Raw genomic sequence first — 19,540 nt, 5'->3', positions numbered from 1 at the left:
GTACACGTTTGCTGATGAACGCCTGCCAGCATGACATTTCAGCTGTTTTGTGTGCCCCTCATTTCTGAAAGTTTAACACATAATTCAATATTGTTTGGCATTATGAGGCCTTACATTAGATGAAAATGGGTGGTAAAAATATAAAGCTATTCCAAACAGGGGACCCCAAAATCTTCCTCTGGGCACCAAAAATCCTTAAGATGGCCCTGTCATCAAGATTGAATCTCCTTTAGCAATACAACTTATTTTTATTTACCAGTATCTCAGTATATTCAAAATGAATTTGGTAAACATCTTTGCTAATCTAACTTGATCACTGGGAGTTTTGCTGTTTGTTCTGCACACCTTTGTGTTATTTTTCCAATTAACAAAAATTAAATACTAGGGGATTTGCTTTATCTTAGTTAACAGTTGCATTCCAGTCTATTGTTCCTAAATGATCCTCTTTGTCTTTACTTACAAAAGACTAACAGCACCTCAAATACTTGAGCATAGTACCTGAAGACAGAATATCACGATGTGGAGACAAATTTAAAATTGGTTTAGCTGGAATTCACAGAATACAAGTATTTGGAAGACAGGATATTAGAATGGGCAAAGAAGACACACTATCACCACTGTGGGCAACGCCCTTTCCTCTTACTGGAACAAAATGAAACAAAATCTTACCATAAAAACAATACACTTGGAGTCTTTAGTGCTTGTTTAAAAAGGCATACATATCCATTATATATTTTATCGTAGGTGATAAAAATCTAAGGCAAGCATATAAATAAAACGTCTAAATAAAAACTATATTTAGCAACAAATCATGAACATCGTGTATGCCTTTATTGTTTTTTAATCTTCAGTGATTTACATAGGCATGTGTCATGTAATTCAATTCTTTAAGACATCTCAAAGTAACGTTTATAAACATTGCACAAAAAGACATTTTTTTATTTAAATTAGCATTTTTGGCAAGATATTTATCCACTCTTCATGCAAATGTTTCTCTTATGCTTTATTGCAGAAACAGTTTTTTAAACACCACACACATCAATAAAACAAAATAAATATGCAATTCTGCTAATATAATGAATACTATATTTCTAAACTTAACCTACCATTTTCAAAATTAACTCGGCCTCCAAAGTCGCATGTTTGAAAATGTCTATGTTTAAATCTGGAAAATAAGGGACTTCACTGATTTATCTATTTTCGTATAATTTGAATGAAATATTGTTTGACATGTATGCTATAACTGCATATCTCTATGGCTCAGATTTTGTTGTATAGTGTTTTTTCTTTGCAGACCATACTTTGAACTAAAACCGTTCAGATACATGATTTGCATACATAAAAGGTAAATACCAATTCATTGTATTTTGGAAGTTTGCGCTGATTTTAGGTAAAAAAGTGATGCAAATGCGGTGCTAAAAAAGTATAACTATGGGCCTAAGTGCCGGCTCTCAAAAATAAGTGCTGGTGCTCCGCGCTGGAAACCACTGGCTCAAATTAAGCACTGTTACCAGCCCCATTGGAATTATATCCGTTGAAACACCTCAAATATCTTCATTTTCATCCAGAGATTTCAGCAGCTAAACGCAGGATGGAAGCCCGGCCACAAACGAGGATTGGACCCAGAATTACTGAGTCACCAGGTAGCTCTTCATTTCTTAGTGTACCCTCAGGGTCCAAATTGCAATGAACTGGATTTTGCTGCAACACGGAGTTACCAGCACCCGCGGTAGCAGTACCTCTGGGTATGCGGAAAATCAAGCTCATTTACCAAGCCACTCATAATGAAGTGCCTCAGTAGCCATGACGGACAATAAACAAGTTGGCCTGATTCTCAATAAGAGTAGTTAGCTGGATGCATAGATCTATGAACCTAAGATTTACTGAACTTTCTGGTGTAAATCAGTTCCTCCTAAACGAATCTTTAAACTACAGTCAATCTGCGTTATTGCTTGTTTTCATACGGGAAAAAACACGCTTCTAGTTCCCTTCCTACATACACTGAAGAAAAAGATGGCTGCCCCATTCACTTTCCTCACTTTGTGCACTATTTACGCTTGATTCATTGAAGTGTAACTTCGAAAGCCCAATAATTGTGAGGAAAAGTTACATATTTTTGTGAATGTCCATAAAGTACTAAAGTGTAGTCATTCACCTCATATGCACTGCATTCCCTAATCTCACCATTGGCATGCCCTGAAGAATACCCCGAAGATTGTTATGGATGCCATCTATGAATGCTGGAGCAACGTCAGACGTGGCAGAATTTCTGTTCCGAAGGCTTAAGGGAAAAGGCCACATGCCGGAACTGACTTGTGAATTAACTGTTTGTTTTGCATGTGCAGTGTCTGACCCACACACGGAAAACTTTGTGAATAAAACATTTATACATTCAGGAATGCGAAAAATAGAAACCCATGAGATCCCTGTCTCTTATATTTTGTGCTGTCATATAAGATTTCTCAATAGACAATGTGGTCAATATACTGTGAAACGTGATTACGAAAATCGGCTTATACAGACAGGCGGCTGTGGTCTTGCCTCTATAGTTAAACATCAAGTTTTATGCCTACGATTAGGTCAAAGTAATTGGTCTTACAGCAATGTTAATTAAAGGGGTCCAGTTTTACTAAACGCTTTAGGGGTATTTAAAATTGGTAACAGAATGTGTTAAGTTTGAAGGTGTTGAGCGAGTTTTAGGCTAATATTTGGCCTCTCTCAGGATCTCTGTTACCAAATGAGCATATATCTTTAATGCTGGAAGAATAATAAGAAATATTGTCATAGGGGCTAAAGAGATACAGATTACTTAACATTGCCCAGCACAGTGCAGTTGCATATTTCCAATGTGATATTATTTACATGGCATACCCTTATTAGTGAGCCGTGCTCTTGATACCTGTAGAAAAACTCTGAGTGGGGACCAGAGATGTGTGGCAGACACATTGCCACAAATGTGAGTGAAATCACATCTGCCTTATTACAAGGTATGCAATTTTAATTTTACCTTTTATTTATGTATTGTTTGTGGGACTTCACTTCAAAAAGCATTAGTCAAACCAACGTGGTGTTCTGACATGGCAAACATTTTGAATAAAAATGTGATGGTATTTGCTCAATATTTTTCAATTGAAAAACTATTTTAAAAAAATGAGAATTGTTAAAACTAAATGAAATACTCAAGAAACTTATTCCTTTCTGTGTCTGATTCCTCAGTCTCCAATTCATACTGCTTCATGGCAACAAAGTAGCTGATAAAACCCTCACCCAAAGCTTCTTTTAAACAAGTATCTTCCTTTAGAGCAACGAGAGCATCTTCAAGACTCAAAGGAACTGTAGGAGATTTCATCTCCAGTGTTGAGGCATGGCTTGCAGAGTCAAAGGCATTAAGCCCTTTTCTAATTCCATCCAACCCTGCAGCAATGGTAGCAGCAAGAACCAAATAAGGGTTAGCTGTTGCCGAACCCAGATTATTTTCTATATGAGGGCCATTAGATCCATGAAATTTGATGTTGTATGAAGAGCTGTTGTCGTTGGTTCCCCAAGTTACATGTGCAACCTCATGGGACTCCTTTCCATCTTTGGAAAAACGCTTTCGGCAACTGACACCAGGAGCCACCAAACAACTTAAGGCTGGTGAATGCAGTAATAATCCAGACAGCCAATTCTTTCCAATGTCTGTCAGCTGTAGGGTCCCACTGTGGAATAGGTTTCTCCTTCCACTTCTGTCCCACAGGCTGTGTGACAGAATGCCAGAATTGAAGAACCCCGTCTCAGTAAAAAAACTTGCAATGTAACCATTTTTCTTGGCCAACTCTTTAACACCAGTCCTGAAACTGAAGGCGTTATCTGCCACTCGTAAGCCAAACTCTGGTCTAAAAGAGATTTCCACCTGGCCTGGTCCAGTTGAGGAAGAAAAACTCTCAATGTTAGCACCAATGTGATACATGCCATCAATTAGCTGCTGGATAAAAGGTTGGTCATGATCATTTAATAAAGTAGCAGCGGGTAAGAAAATGGTTTTGGAATTTATAACCTCAGCAACACCATAAATGCAGAATTCGTAAGTGAAGGCAGAGTATAGTGATAACTCGCTTTCCTGAAGTTGGTTCAGCTGCCGCTTGACGATGTGCCGTGGTGAGGTCAAAAGAGGGTTACCAGTGATGGAGTAGGAATCACATATGATTCTAGCCATTTTCTCAGCCCATGGGATCACTCTGAAAGTTGACAAATCAGGTACCAGGACAATATCACTGTTATAGTTTGTTGCACTGATGTAGTCAACTTCATTATCCTTGGGATTCAAGGTCAGTTCCAGATAACTTCGAGGCATGAAAATCCCATGAATTGCTTTTTCCTAAACAGAGCATAAAAAGTAATGAATGCAGATGAATATTTGATAGTGGGCCATCACTCTGTACTATTTTAACTGAATACTAATACTTCATCACAATCAGAGTCTCCTTTGTTAAAGGATGCTTATGGCTTGATTACTTACCAGTAAACTTCATTACTCTGAAATCTACTTCCTCATCGCAGGCCTTTCAATAGCAAGATTTAACATTCTCTTTAAGACAAGCAATCACATAAACCATTAAAAATATATATATTGTAGAGGTCCAAATACACTCCTAATCTTCCTGGAGGCATATATCCTGTTGTCAACTAGGAACCCAACACATAATTGAGTAAACAAACACCTGGTAAATTAAGGAGGGAACGTAAAATTATGAGAAAGATTACTGGTAAGTGTTTAATGCATTGCCCATTCGCCCTATGTCATTAACTAAAGTGATGATGCACCAAAATCAACTGAATCAATTAACACCTAAATAAAACACTTTACACACCATAATGCTAGGTAAAACAAATTCAGTTCCTGTCTAGCGAACTACAGAAGGATGTTATTACCTGCGTATCACCATGAATTGATTATTGCAACAGTCTGCATTAGAAAAAGGCTATCTCATCTACAAAGTATTCAAAACATTGTCATACATAAATTTGTTGGAGTAGGAAATTTGATCAACATTTAAATGTTTGCCAACCTTTACACTGACTGCCAGTTAAACACATAATCAGTGTTCTACAGTCTTTACAGCTATGTTTAATGAAGTAGCTCTACCCATGTAGGACCTTGAGTTAACTCATTCTTTCTTCACAAGTACTGGTAGTTCCTTAAGATTCGTAGATCGCAAACTCTTGAATGAGCTGCCAATGCAACTTTGTTGACTTGAAAGTCATCTGGTGTGTAGGGTGTAGGATAGCTCTTACAGAGTTTTTGGTTTTCTAGTTTTTGAAATAATTTGTTCTACAAGCATTAAGATGGCTTTATAGGTTACACTCACTTTTCACATAAATAGATTCAATCAATCAACTATGCAGCCACTTCAATTTTTGTTAAAGAAATTGGGGACCACTCCGTTGATTGCTACATGCATGATACATTATGGCTTGAAGGAGATATAACTAGCTATTGGTAGCCACTGCAGTGCTTGTGAGGCCAAATGATTAGTTCCCAAAGTCAGTGTGAAATTGTCATTCAAAAGCCAGTAATTCCTTGAATATGTCAAAGAATGTGGATACTTCATAAAGTATACATACAAGGTCGAGGATTCTGTACCTATCATGCCTTCTGATGTCACTGTATGAGCTGTTGAACTGGAACGTGTCATTTCACCTAATTGTCTACTGTTATGCAACTTGCACCATAAGCAATAGGTCTCTATGTGGCAGGCAGGCAGGTACATGGCCTATCTCTATGTACATGCTGCTACTCCGTTACCAATATGTTTACTAGTCTTGTCTCACATTTCCGTATATTTTTGTTCACAGGAACAGTCGCCCAATATCTCCTGGTCACAACACTATGACCCTCCCACTAGTTTACATCAGGAAACCCACTGCATCAACTGACTATCATCCTTCAGTCAGGCACATTTGAAGCAAAAGAGCCCCAATAACAGTGTGTCATCTCACTCACTACAATTTCAACTCACAATAGCCAACACACTTATGTGCAGGCAAGCTGTTGGGCAGCTCTTGCATGACAACTACAAGCATGTTTCAGGATATGTCCTCACACTAAAGTCAATTATTTAGGATGGTTCAGGACTCCTACTCATCTACTTTTTTACATGCCTTTGTCAGATGCTCCAGACAAAGTGTATCCATCCCCAACCCTCATCCATCACTGTTAGAGAGCACCTGACATCATGGGACCATTCACTCACAGAACATGCAGGCACTGGCAGGTAAGGCAGGTTACTGTCTAAAGTCCCTGGGCCAATTGCCAGAACCATGAAGCTAACAATTCATATTTTAGTTGGTAACTTTCTCTGTCACTGACTCACACACACAACCCAAGCCACACCATGTCATGTATGTCTGCATGGCTTTGTTCACATCTGCATTCTTCCACAATTTCAGGACCCAGCAAGTACTATTTTCTAATTCAGAGACCCAGGGAAACAGCAGGAGATGGATGATACTCTATGCACAAGGGTATGGCAATTTTCAGTTCTGAATGGCAACTTCCTGCTCCTACTGACCCCCATCATAGCACCACACAATATTGCAGAGGATGAGCAGCCCATGTCCCTATGCAGAATGACCCACCTACTACCACATCACTGTTGGTTGTGAGATTCCCTCATCGGGCACCCTTAGTGATTGCAAGTTCAAAGGCACAAGCGCCACAAGAGCCTTCAGTAATGTTTGTCCTAGTTACACAGGATTAAGGTTCCTCCATCCCCCATTTTACAGATGGATCCACAAGACCAAACTCCAACTTTGGTAAGCAATAGGTCACTCCCACCCTTTAATTGCTGTGCCAGCCCACTGCCATGAAGAGCCATAACTAGCTCCTGTAGTTTATGAGCCAGCTCTAGCAGGACATATTGGAAGTGCATGGATCATCCCTCCTCCGAGATATAGATGATAGAGTCCATCACCTTTAGCAAATATGACAGAACATGTGCTTGCACTATCCTCACATACAAGCACACATTCTTGGTCCCTCTTAATTATATAAACATTTCACCTGCATTTAAATGCGAAATATTACCTGCCACCACTTTCAGACAGAATACAAATATGAGCACATAGCTAAATAAAAAAAAACTCATCTGTTGTGCACAGGTTCACCAACATCAAAAGATCGGAGTCCCATGCTAATTTGTGTGCAATGTATGTGCAGACCCAAGGAAAATAGCATGCTATACTGCTACTGCACTAATATCAAAAAGGATTCTCACACAGGATCAACACAAGCAACAGAAAACCAAATTTCAAGTCAAATACTATAACATCCAGACTAATAAGGCATTAGGGTATGAGAGGGATAAAACAAATGAGAATGGTCTGTGGATTTATGGGTCTAGGTATGTACAACTCAAAAGAGCTGAATAAAAGGAACATAAATACTGGCCAAATGCAGAGAAATAACTTCTAATTAGAGTTGATGAATGTTGGAAACAATGTGCCAGCTGAAAACAAAATCTAAAAAAACAGAGTTCCAATGCAAATGCCAAAAAGGAACCAAAGTCAACAAGACAAATCAATACTGTTATGAAAAAAGGAATTCAAATCAATATATACTCACTCACTCAGTTCAGATATTGTTCTTTCCTAGCTGTTTTGTGTTGAGGAACAAAGTTCCCTGCCATCTATCTTTTAGTATGATGAGATCTTTAACCAGAACGTTTTAGTGTGATGATATCTTTAACCAGATCACTACCTCATAACTTTTCCAAAGGGACAGTGAGACCATCACCTCCTGAGGGAGATCACACAGTAGGGCAGCCTAGGGCAGAGATTGAGCTGGTAGTAGAACTCACATAGACAACTGGAAGGGGGTTTGTAGGGCCTTCAAGATGACACAAAGATAGTCCAAGAGGTGACAAAACAGTGGAACGAAATCAGTGCAACTGGCACGTCTGTAAAGGTATTTTCAGTAGCCTGCAGACTGGTATTCTGCCCAGTTATCAACTGGTGCATGGGGTATAGTGTACCTAAGAGGCTGGTCATCTGATGGGCAGGGAGTGCTTGCAGGAGAAGTGAAGAAGATGGCTCAGACTGTACTCTACCAGTGTTCTGATCCCTAGACACCATCAGGTCTTCATGGCATTCCCCACTGTCCACTTTACATGTGGTGATGTTCAGCTTTACCACCTCTTCCTCATTTGTTACCACATCCTTAAGACAGTTGTGTGATGCTCTTGAGTGCCTCCATGGAGCACTGCCTCATTTGCAGAGAACAAGCAGTCCACCTTTTTTTTAACTCTGCCTCATCTTTTTACTCTCATCCTCCTCTTACTTCTCCTACTCCTCCAAAAAGGTACTGGTGTTTAGTGCCCACATTACAGAAAAGTCCTTCTTCTTGCCCTATGACCTTCTGTATTCTCCTGTCTGGGGGCTGCCTGCTGTTAAAACAGAAATAATAGAGTACTAATGTTTGTTATACACATCTGTCTTGAACACTATACAACAGTATGCTAGTTTCAAACATCACTAAGGTGAATCAATCAATCAATCAATCAGTATTTGTAAAGCGCGGCTACTCACCCGTGAGGGTCTCAAGGCTCTGGGGGGCAGGGGAGGGGCTTCATTTGAAGAGCCACGTCTTGAGGTTCTTCCTGAAGATGATGAGCGACGGGCTATTTCTGAGGTGCAGGGGGAGGTTGTTCAGCTCTTAGCTGCAGTGTAGGTGAAGGATCGTCCTCCGGGGGTGGTTTTGCAGATGCGAGGGATGTTGGCCAGGGCCATCTGGGTGGAGTGGAGGGATCTGGCGGGGTGTGGAAGGAGACATGGTGGTTCAGGTAGGCTGGTCCTGCATTGTGTATGGCCTAGAATGTGTGGGTGAGAAGCTTGAAGGTGATTTGCTTCTCGACCCGTAGCCAGTGGAGGGTCCTCAGGTGTTGGGAGATATGTCATCGGCAAGGGAGGTCCAGAATGAGTCTGGCGGGGTATTCTGGATGAGTTGTAGTTTTTTGATGTTCCTAGTTGAGGTGCCGGAATAGAGGTCATTGCGGTAGTCGAGCTTGCTAGTGACTAAGGTGTGGGTGACTATCCGGCGACAGTCTGCTGGGATCCATCTGAAGATCTTCTGAAGTTTGTGGAGTGTGTGCCAGCAGGAGGAAGCAATGGAGTTTACCTGGCAGGTCAAGGATAGGGAGGAATTGAGGATGATTCCTGTGTTGCGGGTGGGCTCAGTCAGTGCAGGGGGAGCGTTGAGGGATGAGGGTCACCAGGAGTCGTCCCAAGCTAAGGTGCCATTTCGGAAGATAATGAGCTCAGTCTTGTCAGAGCTGAGCTTGAGGCAGCTTTCTCTCATTCAGGTCGTGATGGCTTCCATTCCTAAGTGGAAGTTCCTTTTAGTCTTCGGTGAGGTAAATGATGAGTTGTGTGTCATCGGCATATGACAGGATGTTCATACCGTACCTTCTGACAATAGCAACGAAAGGGGCCATGTATACGTTAAACAGTGTGGGACTCAGTGAGGATCCTTGGGGGACTCCGCAGTTCACTCCTGTGGGTCTGGAAGTATAGGGTGGGAGTCTGACCCTCTGCGTCCTACCGGAGAGGAGGAGTGGATCCATTCCAGGGCTCTTCCGCGGATTCCTATGTCATGGAGTCTGGTGTGCAGAGTGCTGTGGGAGACCGTGTCGAATGCTGCTGAGAGGTCGAGGAGTATGAGTGCTGCGGTGTGGCTGCAGTCTAGATGTAATCTGATGTCGTCAGTGGCTGCGAGGAGGGCTGCCTCCATGCTGTGGTTTCTGCGAAAGCCAGACTGGGAGTTGTCCAGGGAGTTGTTGGCCTCAATTAAATTCTGTAGTTGTGCATTGATTGCTTTCTCCAGTACTTTGGCGGGGTGGGGTTGCCCCGAGAAGGGCCGGAAATTCTTTAGTTCTGGTGGGTCGACTAAAGGTTTCAGCATCTTTCCAGTCCTCAGGGAAGGTGCCCGTGTTGATGGAGCAGTTGATTGTATTCCAGAGCTTGGGGCAATAGATGCACTGGCTCTGATGTATATGTGGTGCAGCCAGGGGCCCAAGGGGGCTCTGGAGTGGGTGCTGTTCATGATGTTGACTTTTTCCTCTGTGGTGAGCGTGGACAAGCTGTAGATGGTCTAAATGGGTTCTGAGGAGGGATGGGTCGGTCACAGGTTCCGGTGCCAGGATTTTCCAGGCAGAAGCTGTTGAAGATGTCCTGGATCTTGTGGTGGGAAAAGGAGGCGAGTTTGTAGCAGAGGTCCTGTGACGGGGGAGCTTATGGCTTTGGTGGGGGATCTGTGAACTCGTTGATGCGCTCCCGGAGTGCGTCCTTCCTTGCGTTCTTGATCAGTGGGCAGCGGCTGCAGCTCTGAATGAGGCGAGGTCTTCGCTGGTTTGGCTGTTCCTCCATTTTTTTACTAAACGTCTGCAGGCACGCTTTGATTCTTGGAGTTCGGTAATGAACCAGCTGGCTTTCTTAGGTACTTGTTTGGCCGATGTCAGCTGGAGAGGGGCTAGAGTGTCGGCGCATTTGGTGATCCATGCGTTGAGATTGCACGCTGCTGTGTTGGCGTCATCGGAGGGAGGGATTTGGCAAGCAATGAGGTGAGTTGCTCATTGGTGATTTTGTTCCATTTCCTGTGGGCAGTCCTGGAGGTGCGGGTGCAGCTGCTGGGTGCAGTGATTGTGAAGAGTATGCAGTGTTGGTTGGTCCAGTCTGGGGTGGAGATGGTCTCGATGGTGATCTGGTTGCTTGAGGTGAAAATGGGTTCCAGTGTGTGTTCTGTGGTGTGTGGGAGTGGAGACCAACTATCTGAGGCTGAGGGTGGTGAGGTTGTCGAGTAGAGCGTTGGTGTTTGGGTTGGTGGGGTTCTCGAGGTGGAAATTCAGGTCTCAGAGCAGGAGGTAGTCGACTGATGAAAGGGCCTGGGGGGTATCAATGTCTACGACGTCATCTATGACAGCTGGGTGGGGGCCGGGTGGCCTGTACACCAGGAGCTGTGGTTGGAGTGGACCAGGAAGTGAAGGTGTTCCATGGTGGTGCAGTGTTGTTCTGGGATGGCCTTGACACGTAGTGAGGACTTGTGTATGATGGCAAGTCCTCCGCCGGGACGGGAGGGCCAGTCCCTCCTTAGGATGATACAACTGTCGGGAATGGCGGAGGCGATGTCTGGACCTGAGGTGGGGTTGGTCCAGGTCTTGGTAAGGAAGGCGATGTCCGGTCGGGCGGTGTTGATCAAGCCACAGAGTTTAGTGGCATGTTTGTAAGGGAGCAGATGTTCAGGAGCAGGCAGTTGATGGTGTCATGGAGGTTGTTGGTATCTTTGTGTGCAGGGAGTCCCTTCAGCTTGTTGAGGCTGTCACTGAAGTGTCAGTTCCTGCAGGTAAAAGGTCCATGGGTGCCCTTGGGGGAGATGGTGCAGCAGTTGCTGAGACGTCCAGTGTTGAGGGAGAGGAGTGTCTCAGAGTCGTAATGGAGGCAGTCTCGGCGGTGGTTTAATGGAGATCCAGGGTTCCTGGTGCTGGGTGTGGTCCAGGCGCAGTCAGGTGTAGACAGGCTTGCCTTTGGTGAAACTTCGGAATGCACGCCGCACGGGCCGCCAATAAGAAGGGGAGGGGGCAGAGGGAGCGGTCAGCTGGGAGGCGGTAGGGCGAGAAAGGTGCTTCGCACTGGGAGGAGGGGCAGAGGAAAGAGGGAAGAAAGGAAAAAGGAATAAAGGGAAAACAAGGGGGAAAAAGAGAAAATGGCAGAAAAAGCAAGAGTGAAAGAGTTACAGAGAGAAAGAAGTACTTGAAATGGCCACTAGGCCACAAGAGATGAGGCACAGGGACAAGCCTGCGGGTGGAGGAGGGCCTCGAACTGAGAGTCAGGAGACTCTCAGTTCGACCCAGCAAAAGGCAGAGACAGCAGCCAGAGGAGCTGGGGAGGGCAGCAGATGCTTACCAGGAGGTCAGTGCAGTTGCCCTCTCACAGCGTTGCAGCTGCCATTAAGGGGTGGGGGGTGGGGGAAGCAGTCTGCTGAGAGGTGGGAAGGTGGGAAAGGTGCTTCGTGGGTAGAGAAGGCAGAGGAAAGAGGGTAGAAAGGAAAAAGGAATAAAGGAAAAATGAGATAAAAAAAGAGAAAAAGGAAAAAAAAGCAAGAGTGAGAGAGTGAAGAGAGAAAGAAATACTTATTGGAGATGGTCACTAGAACACCAGGGTTGAGGCGCAAGGATGAGCCTGCGGGTGGAGGAGGGCCTTGAACTGGGAGTCAGGAGATTCTCAGTTTGTCCCAGCAAAAGGCAGAGACAGGCGCAGCAGCAGCCAGAGGAGCTGGGAGGCATAGACGCTGACCAGGAGGTCAGTACATTTGCTCTCTCACAGTGCTGAGGCCACCATTAAGAAGGGGAGGAGGGCGGGTGGAGTGGTCAGCTGGAAGGCGGGAGGGCGGGAAAGGTGCTTCGCGGGAGACAGGGGGCAGAGGAAAGAGGGGAGAAAGGAAAAGGAATAAAGGAATAATGAGAGAAAAAGAGAAAAGGCAGAAAAAGCAAGAGTGAAAGAGTGACAGAGAGAAAAAAATACTTACTTGATATGGCCACTAGACCACCAGGGATGAGGCGCAGGGATGAGCCTGCGGGTGGAGGAGGGCCTCGAACTAAGAGTCGAGAGACTCTCAGTTCATCCCAGCAAAAGGCAGAGGCAGCAGCCAGAGGAGCTGGGGAGTGCAGCAGATACTGACCAGGAGTTTAATGTCTCACATGATGTAGGAGGCTGGCCTGGCTTATAGTGGGTACCTAATGGTACTTACACCTTGTGCCAGGTCCAGTTATCCCTTATTAGTAGATTAGTAGTGTTCTACCAGCTTAGGCTGATAGAGGTAGCTATAGCAGAGCAGCTTAGGCTGAGCTAAGAGACATGCAAAGCTCCTACTATACCACTTATATCATATAGCACTATATCATAAGAAAACACAATACTCAGAGTTACTAAAAATAAAAGTATCTCAGAGTATTTACTCCCTTAGGAGGTAAGTAAAATACACAAAATATACACACAAACCAAAATCAGGTAAGTAAAACACTTAGGAAAGTGGTGCAAGCACTGTAGAACACAATAGAATGCAATAGGAGACAACAGGCCTAGGGGCAACACAAACCAAAAGTGGAATGTGAACCACAAATGGACCCCAGGCCTAGTGTAGTGTGTAGAGGGTCACTAGGAGTGTAAGAAAACACTAAGGGTGTCCAAGATACCAAACCCCAAGACTCTGAAAAGTAGGAGTAAAGTTACCCTACTACCCCAGAAAGACAGTAAAGTCGAGCTAGGGGATTCTGCAAAGACAACAACTGACTGCAAAGCACTGAATATGGATTCCTGGATATGAGGACCTGCAAAGGAAGGGGACCAAGTCCAAGAGTCACGCAAGTGTCCAGGGGGGGCAGGAGCCCACTAAACCCCGGGTGAAGGTGCAAAAGGGCTGCCTCTGGGTGGAAGAAGCCAAAGATTCTGCAACAACAGAAGGTGCCAGGAACTTCTCCTTTGGTCAGAAGATGTCCCTCTGCGTGCTGGAGGACACAGAGTTGTTTCCACGCAGAAAGACCACAAACAAGCCTTGCTAACTGGAAGAGTCGTGGTGGAAGGTTTGGGTGCTGCCAGGGCCCAGGAAGGACCAGGAGGTCGCCCCTTGGAGGAGGAGACAGAGGGGCACTCAGCAAAAGAGAGAACCCATGCAGAAGCAGGCAGCACCTGCAGAAGCACCTGAATAGGCATTCAGAAGATCTGAGCAAGGCAGTCTCTCAGCACAACAAAAGAGGTTCCCACGAAGTCGGAGTCCAACTCAGCGAGTTGGGTAATGCAGGACGGAGTGCTGGGGACCTGGGTTGTGCTTTGTACGAAGGAAGTCTTGCAAAAGTGCACAGAAGCCCTAGCAGCTGCAGTTCACGCAGTACACAGGATTACTGTCAGGCTTGGGGAGGCAAGGACTTACCTCCACCAAATTTGGACAGAAGGGCCACTGGACTGTTGGGGACACTTGGATCCAGGTCCTGTGTTCCAGGGGCCATGCTTGTCAAGATGAGAGGGGACACAGAGAACCGTTGATGCAGAATTTTGGTGCCTGCGTTAGCAGGGGGAAGATTCCGTCGACCCACAGGAGATTTCTTCTTGGCTTCCAGTGCAGGGTGAAGGCAGACAACCCTCAGAGCATGCACCACCAGGAAACAGTTGAGAAATCTGGCAGGATGAGGCACTACAATGTTGCTGGTAGTCTTCTTTGCTGCGGTTTTGCAGGTGTCCTGGAGCAGACAGCGGTCGATCCTTGGCAGAAGTTGAAGAGAGAAGTGCAGAGGAACTCTGGTGAGCTCTTGCATTCGTTGTCTGGTGAGAAACCCACAGGAGAGACCCCAAATAGCCCACAGAGGAGGATTGGCTACCTAACCAGGTAAGAGCCTATCAGGAGGGGTCTCTGACGTCACCTGCTGGCACTGGCCACTCAGAGGTCTCCATTGTGCCCTCACACCTCTGCATTCAAGGTGGCAGAGTACTGGGACACACTGGAGGAGCTCTGGGCACCAACCCTGGGCGGTGATGGACAGGGGAGTGGTCACTCCCCTTTCCTTTGTCTAGTTTCGCGTCAGAGCAGGGGCTGGGGGCTCCCTGAACCGGTGTAGACTGGCTTATGCAAGGAGGGCACCATCTATGCCCTTCAAAGCATTTCCAGAGGCTGGGGGAGGCTACTCCTCCCCAGCCCTTAACACCTATTTCCAAAGGGAGAGGGTATAACACCCTCTCTCAGAGGAAATCCTTTGTTCTGCCTTCCTGGGACTGGGCTGCCCAGACCCCAGGAGGGCAGAAATCTGTCTGAGGGTTGGCAGCAGCGGTAGCTGCAGAGAAAACCCCAGAGAGCTAGTTTGGCAGTACCCGGGGTCCATGCTGGAGCCCTGGTGATGCATTAAATTGTCCCCCCAATACCAGAATAGTATTGGGGTAACAATTCCATGATCCTAGACATGTTACATGGCCATGTTCGGAGTTACCATTGTGACGCTACACATAGGTATTGACCTATATGTAGTTCACACATGTAATGGTGTCCCCGCACTCACAAAGTCTGGGGAATTTGCCCTGAACAATGTGGGGGCACCTTGGCTAGTGCCAGGGTGCCCTCACACTAAGTAACTTTGCACCTAACCTTCACTAAGTGAGGATTAGACATATAGGTGACTTATAAGTTACTTAAGTGCAGTGTAAAATGGCTGTGAAATAACGTAGACGTTATTTCACTCAGGCTGCAGTGGCAGTCCTATGTAGGAATTGTCTGAGCTCCCTATGGGTGGCAAAATAAATGCTGCAGCTCATAGGGATCTCCTGGAACCCCAATACCCTGGGTACCTAGGTACCATATACTAGGGAATTATAAGGGTGTTCCAGTGTGCCAATCAGAATTGGTAAAATTAGTCACTAGCCTGCAGTGACAATTTTAAAAGCAGAGAGACCATAAACACTGAGGTTCTGGTTAGCAGAGCCTCAGTGATACAGTTAGGCACCACACAGGGAACACATACAGGGCACACTTTATGAGCACTGGGGTCCTGGCTAGCAGGATCCCAGTGACAGAGGAAAAAACAATCATACATACAAGTAAAAATGTGGGTAACATGCCAGGCAAGATGGTACTTTCCTACACATGACTCATTAACACAGAAGTCAGAAGTGTAGTGAACAATCTAGACCATCATAAACACATATCTTTCTTCGGCATCAACAGCTTATTATGAAAAGGTGGAAACTTTGAATTTTCCACATACACAAGCCATGTGTCACTTTCATTTTGCACTTTTTATGCACAAATTATTTCATTAACCTAAACTATTCATGTAAGGATATATGAATGTATCACCTCTATCTGAATGTTTGATGTAAAACAAATGACAACATAGATACACAACAGGTTTACTTACTTATTTACTTATGCCAACTACTCCTCCTGGGGTGTAGGCCATGAACCAGGACTCTCCAGCCATCTCGGTCCTAGGCTTTTCTTTCAATCTGACTACAGGTGTAACCCATCTCCTTGCAGTCAGCCTTCAGGTCTTGGTGCCAAGTGTTTATTGAAATTCCTCTTTCTTTTTCCCTTGAGGGTTCCAGGTCAGGGTTTGCCTGGTGGTATTTAATGAGGGCTTGTGGAGTGTGTGATCTGTCCAGCCCAAGTGTCTTTTCAGGGCTTCTTCATGCGTAGGAAGTTGGAAAGTCTGCTGCCATAGGTTGTTGTTGCTGATTGTGTTAGACCAATAGATTTGGAGGTTTTTCCTCAGACAGGTGTTGATGAAGGTCTGGACTTTGTTGGTGGTGGTCACTGTTGACCTCCAAGTTTCTCCTCCGTACAGAATGACTGATTTGACGTTGGTGCTAAAAATACTTATTTTGGTTTGCATTGTTAGGTCCTTTGAGCTTCAGATCTACTTTAGCTGAATGAAAGCAGCCTTTGCTTTGCTGATTCATACTTTGACATCAGCGTCTCTGCCATCCTGCTGGTCTATGACACTGCCCAGGTAGGTAAAGTCCTCAACCTCTTATAGTACATTGCCTGCAGGAGTGACTGCAGTCGTGCTGGCCACGTTAGAATCAGAATCTTCTTTTTTCCCCTGTGGATATTGAGCCCATGTTGTGCTGATGTGGCTGCAACATTGTCGGTCTTCTCTTGCATCTGCAGATGGGTATGGGAAAGTAGGACGAGGTCATCTGCAAAGTCCAATTCGTGAAGCTGCGCCCAAGGTGTCCAAGTGAGAATCAGAGTCCAAAAAGGTTGCTAGCTCTCACCATTTTTCTTCTTGTCAGCCATTGACTGAATCATGAAGACATCCACAGCAAGGAGAAGAGATGGTATCCAATGGACCACTTGGATGCTACTGGTTTACTGTTACACATTAGAGAGAATAACAATCATGCACTAATGCTTGGTTAGGGAAAGGAGATGAACTTACCACCATATCGCTGCTCCTGGACATCAGGCTGGATCTGATGTCCAGGTTGGCCTTTTCCAAAACCCTCCTCTTCAGTGGGCTGAGCGAGGGCTGGTGTTTGGTGCGGGCCAGGTGGAACTCCTTAGGATGTTGAGGGCCTTGAGTCTGGATCAGATACAGAGATCCTCCTAGTGCTGACCAGCTTTCCAGGCCTCTTGGGGTGGCAAATTCTCACAGAAAAGCGCTTCTACGCCTCGTCAGGGGTAGTAAGCGTCAGGGGTAGTAAGCACTATATAAATACTATTACAATACAATACATTACAATACACTTCTTGGGGATTTCTTGTCAGATTGACAGGAGCACGATTTGGGACAGCTAAGTGTTACCCCATACCTATAGCGCTGCAAGCTGAAGAAACCTTTTGAGACCACTAGCCTAATGAAGTCCACTTGCCATTTGACAAAGTCAAGAGGCCCTTTTGGACCTCCACGCAGATGTTATGTGGAGATACTGGTGTGCCCTGCGGGTGTGGCTCAAGAATGTACACTGTGTAGTATCTGAAAAAGGGCAGACATGTGACAGAAAGGAGAGAGAGGAAGCAATAGGTCTTGCTACATAAATGTGTTTCTAGGGTAACCATGAGAGAAACATTTCTCTCAAAAACTGCATGTTTCGCTCATTTACACTGGTCCTGATTAACAAAGGTAAGAGACACTTTTGAGTAATTTTACACTTTTGAGGAAGTTTACTACATTTTGGTGTTCACAAATTGCACTTTTGTAGTACGTTCAATACTGTACATGGTCAGCCACTGGTACTACAGCACCCTTCCATTAATAATGGAGGTAGGGACTTACTACAAAAGTGTAGGTTACTAGAAAAGTGTATGTTACTAGAAAAGAACAGTTTGTGAATACCTAAAAGTAGTAAACTAACTGCAGTTTGTGAAAAGCACGTTTTAATATGTTTTGCAGTACAATTATAGTACTACAACACGTAATACAAAGTGCAGTTTGTGAATCAGGCCCCAAGTTCTGATTGTTACATGTAGTAGGTGTAGGTTTAAGCACAGTAGGTGTATTACTCCACACATAGCTATTGGTAACTGTTAGACTTTTCATCCTTGGCGTGGTCTCCCTTAACTTTTTGCCTCTGTTCCCCAGGTTGTTGATGTATGCTGGACTCTGATTTTACTGTTTTTGTTACTCTGGGCACTTTACCACTGCTAACCAGTGCTAAAGTGCAAGTGCTCCTTTACAAAATGTGTATGTAATTGGTTCTCCATGATTGGCATATTTTTTTTACTGTTACGTCCCTAGTAAAGCGCACCAGAGGTGCCCAGGGCCTGTAAATCAAATGTTACTAGCGGGCCTGCAGCACTGGTTGTGCCACCCACACAAGTAACCCTGTAATCATGTCTCAGACCTGCCACTGCAGTGTCTGTGTGTGTATTTTTACACTGTAAATTCGAATTGGCAAGTGTACCTACTTGCCAGGCCTAAACCTTCCCTTTTCTTACATGTAAGGCACCCCTAAGGTAGGCCCTAGATAGCCCCAAGGGCAGGGTGCAGTGTATGGATAAGGTAGGACATATAGTAAGGTGGTTTATATGTCCTGACAGTGAAATACTGCCAACTTCGTTTTTCACTGTTGCAAGGCCTGTCTCTCTCATAGGATAATATGGGGGCTACCTTTAAATATGATTAAAGTGTAGATTCCCCTAGAGAGTAGATCGACATGTGGAGTTTGGGGTCCCTGAACTCACAATTTAAAAATACATCTTTTAGTAAAGTTGATTTTAAGATTGTGCGTTTGAAAATGCCACTTTTGGAAAGTGAGCATTTCCTTGCTTAAACCATTCTGTGACTCTGCCTTGTTTGTGGATTCCCTGTCTGGGTCAGTTTGACAGTTGGGTTGTTTTTCACCTCACACTAGACAGTGACACAAAGGGAGCTGGGGTGTAACCTGCATTTCCTGGTTAGCCATCTCTGCTAGGAGGGAGGGGTGGAGTGGTCACTCTCATCTGAAAGGACTGTGCCTGCCTCTGACAATGCAGACTCCAACCCCCTGGTGTGTGTCTGAGGCCTTGCCTGGGCAAGGCAGGATTTCACAAGTAGGTGTGAGTCCCCTTTGAAGAAAGGTGACTTCAAAGACTAAAATGGGTATAAGAAGGGCACCCAAATCTACAGACTTTAGAAACACTTCTGGAACCAAGAGGAACCACTGCATGGAGAAGAGCTGATAGCTAAGGAAGAAGTGCTGCCCTGCCTGTGCTTTGTGGAGGTTTCCTGCAGTGCTGCTTCTGCCAGAGTAAGAGGGCAAAGACTGGACTTTGTGTGCCTTCCATCTTGTGAAGAAATCTCCAAGGGCTTGAGTTAGAGCTTGCCTCCTGTTGTTTGAAGTCTCAGGGACAGCAAAGACTTCTCTCTGCCAGCACCTGGAGTCTCTGTAGAGACTCCTGCTCTGACAAGTGGTGCCCTATCCAGTCCATGGGCCCTTGAAAGGAAAGCTGGTGGAAATCCAAGGAAATCGACTTCGGACGACTCAGGACCGACGCTGCTGCTGAATCCGGTGATGCCGCCTGCACCCGACGCGTAACCTTCGCTGG

The 19,540-nt window shown here is 45.0% G+C and overlaps 1 protein-coding gene across 1 annotated transcript in view; it reads right to left on the bottom strand.

The window, feature by feature from the left end:
* Nucleotides 1-808: 808 nt before the first annotated feature.
* Nucleotides 809-19,540, bottom strand: part of LGSN (lengsin, lens protein with glutamine synthetase domain) — a 217,141-nt gene continuing 198,409 nt past the window's right edge. The window contains exon 4 of the mRNA XM_069235746.1: nucleotides 809-4,357. Coding sequence (XP_069091847.1) covers nucleotides 3,167-4,357 — 1,191 coding nt within the window. The 3' untranslated portion in view covers nucleotides 809-3,166. The remainder of the gene's footprint in view (nucleotides 4,358-19,540) is intronic.

Source organism: Pleurodeles waltl, chromosome 5 (assembly GCF_031143425.1).
Source record: "Pleurodeles waltl isolate 20211129_DDA chromosome 5, aPleWal1.hap1.20221129, whole genome shotgun sequence".
Taxonomy (NCBI): domain Eukaryota; kingdom Metazoa; phylum Chordata; class Amphibia; order Caudata; family Salamandridae; genus Pleurodeles; species Pleurodeles waltl.
The sequence above is the reverse complement of the archived record's forward strand: the minus strand, read 5'-3'. Positions and strand labels throughout refer to the sequence as shown.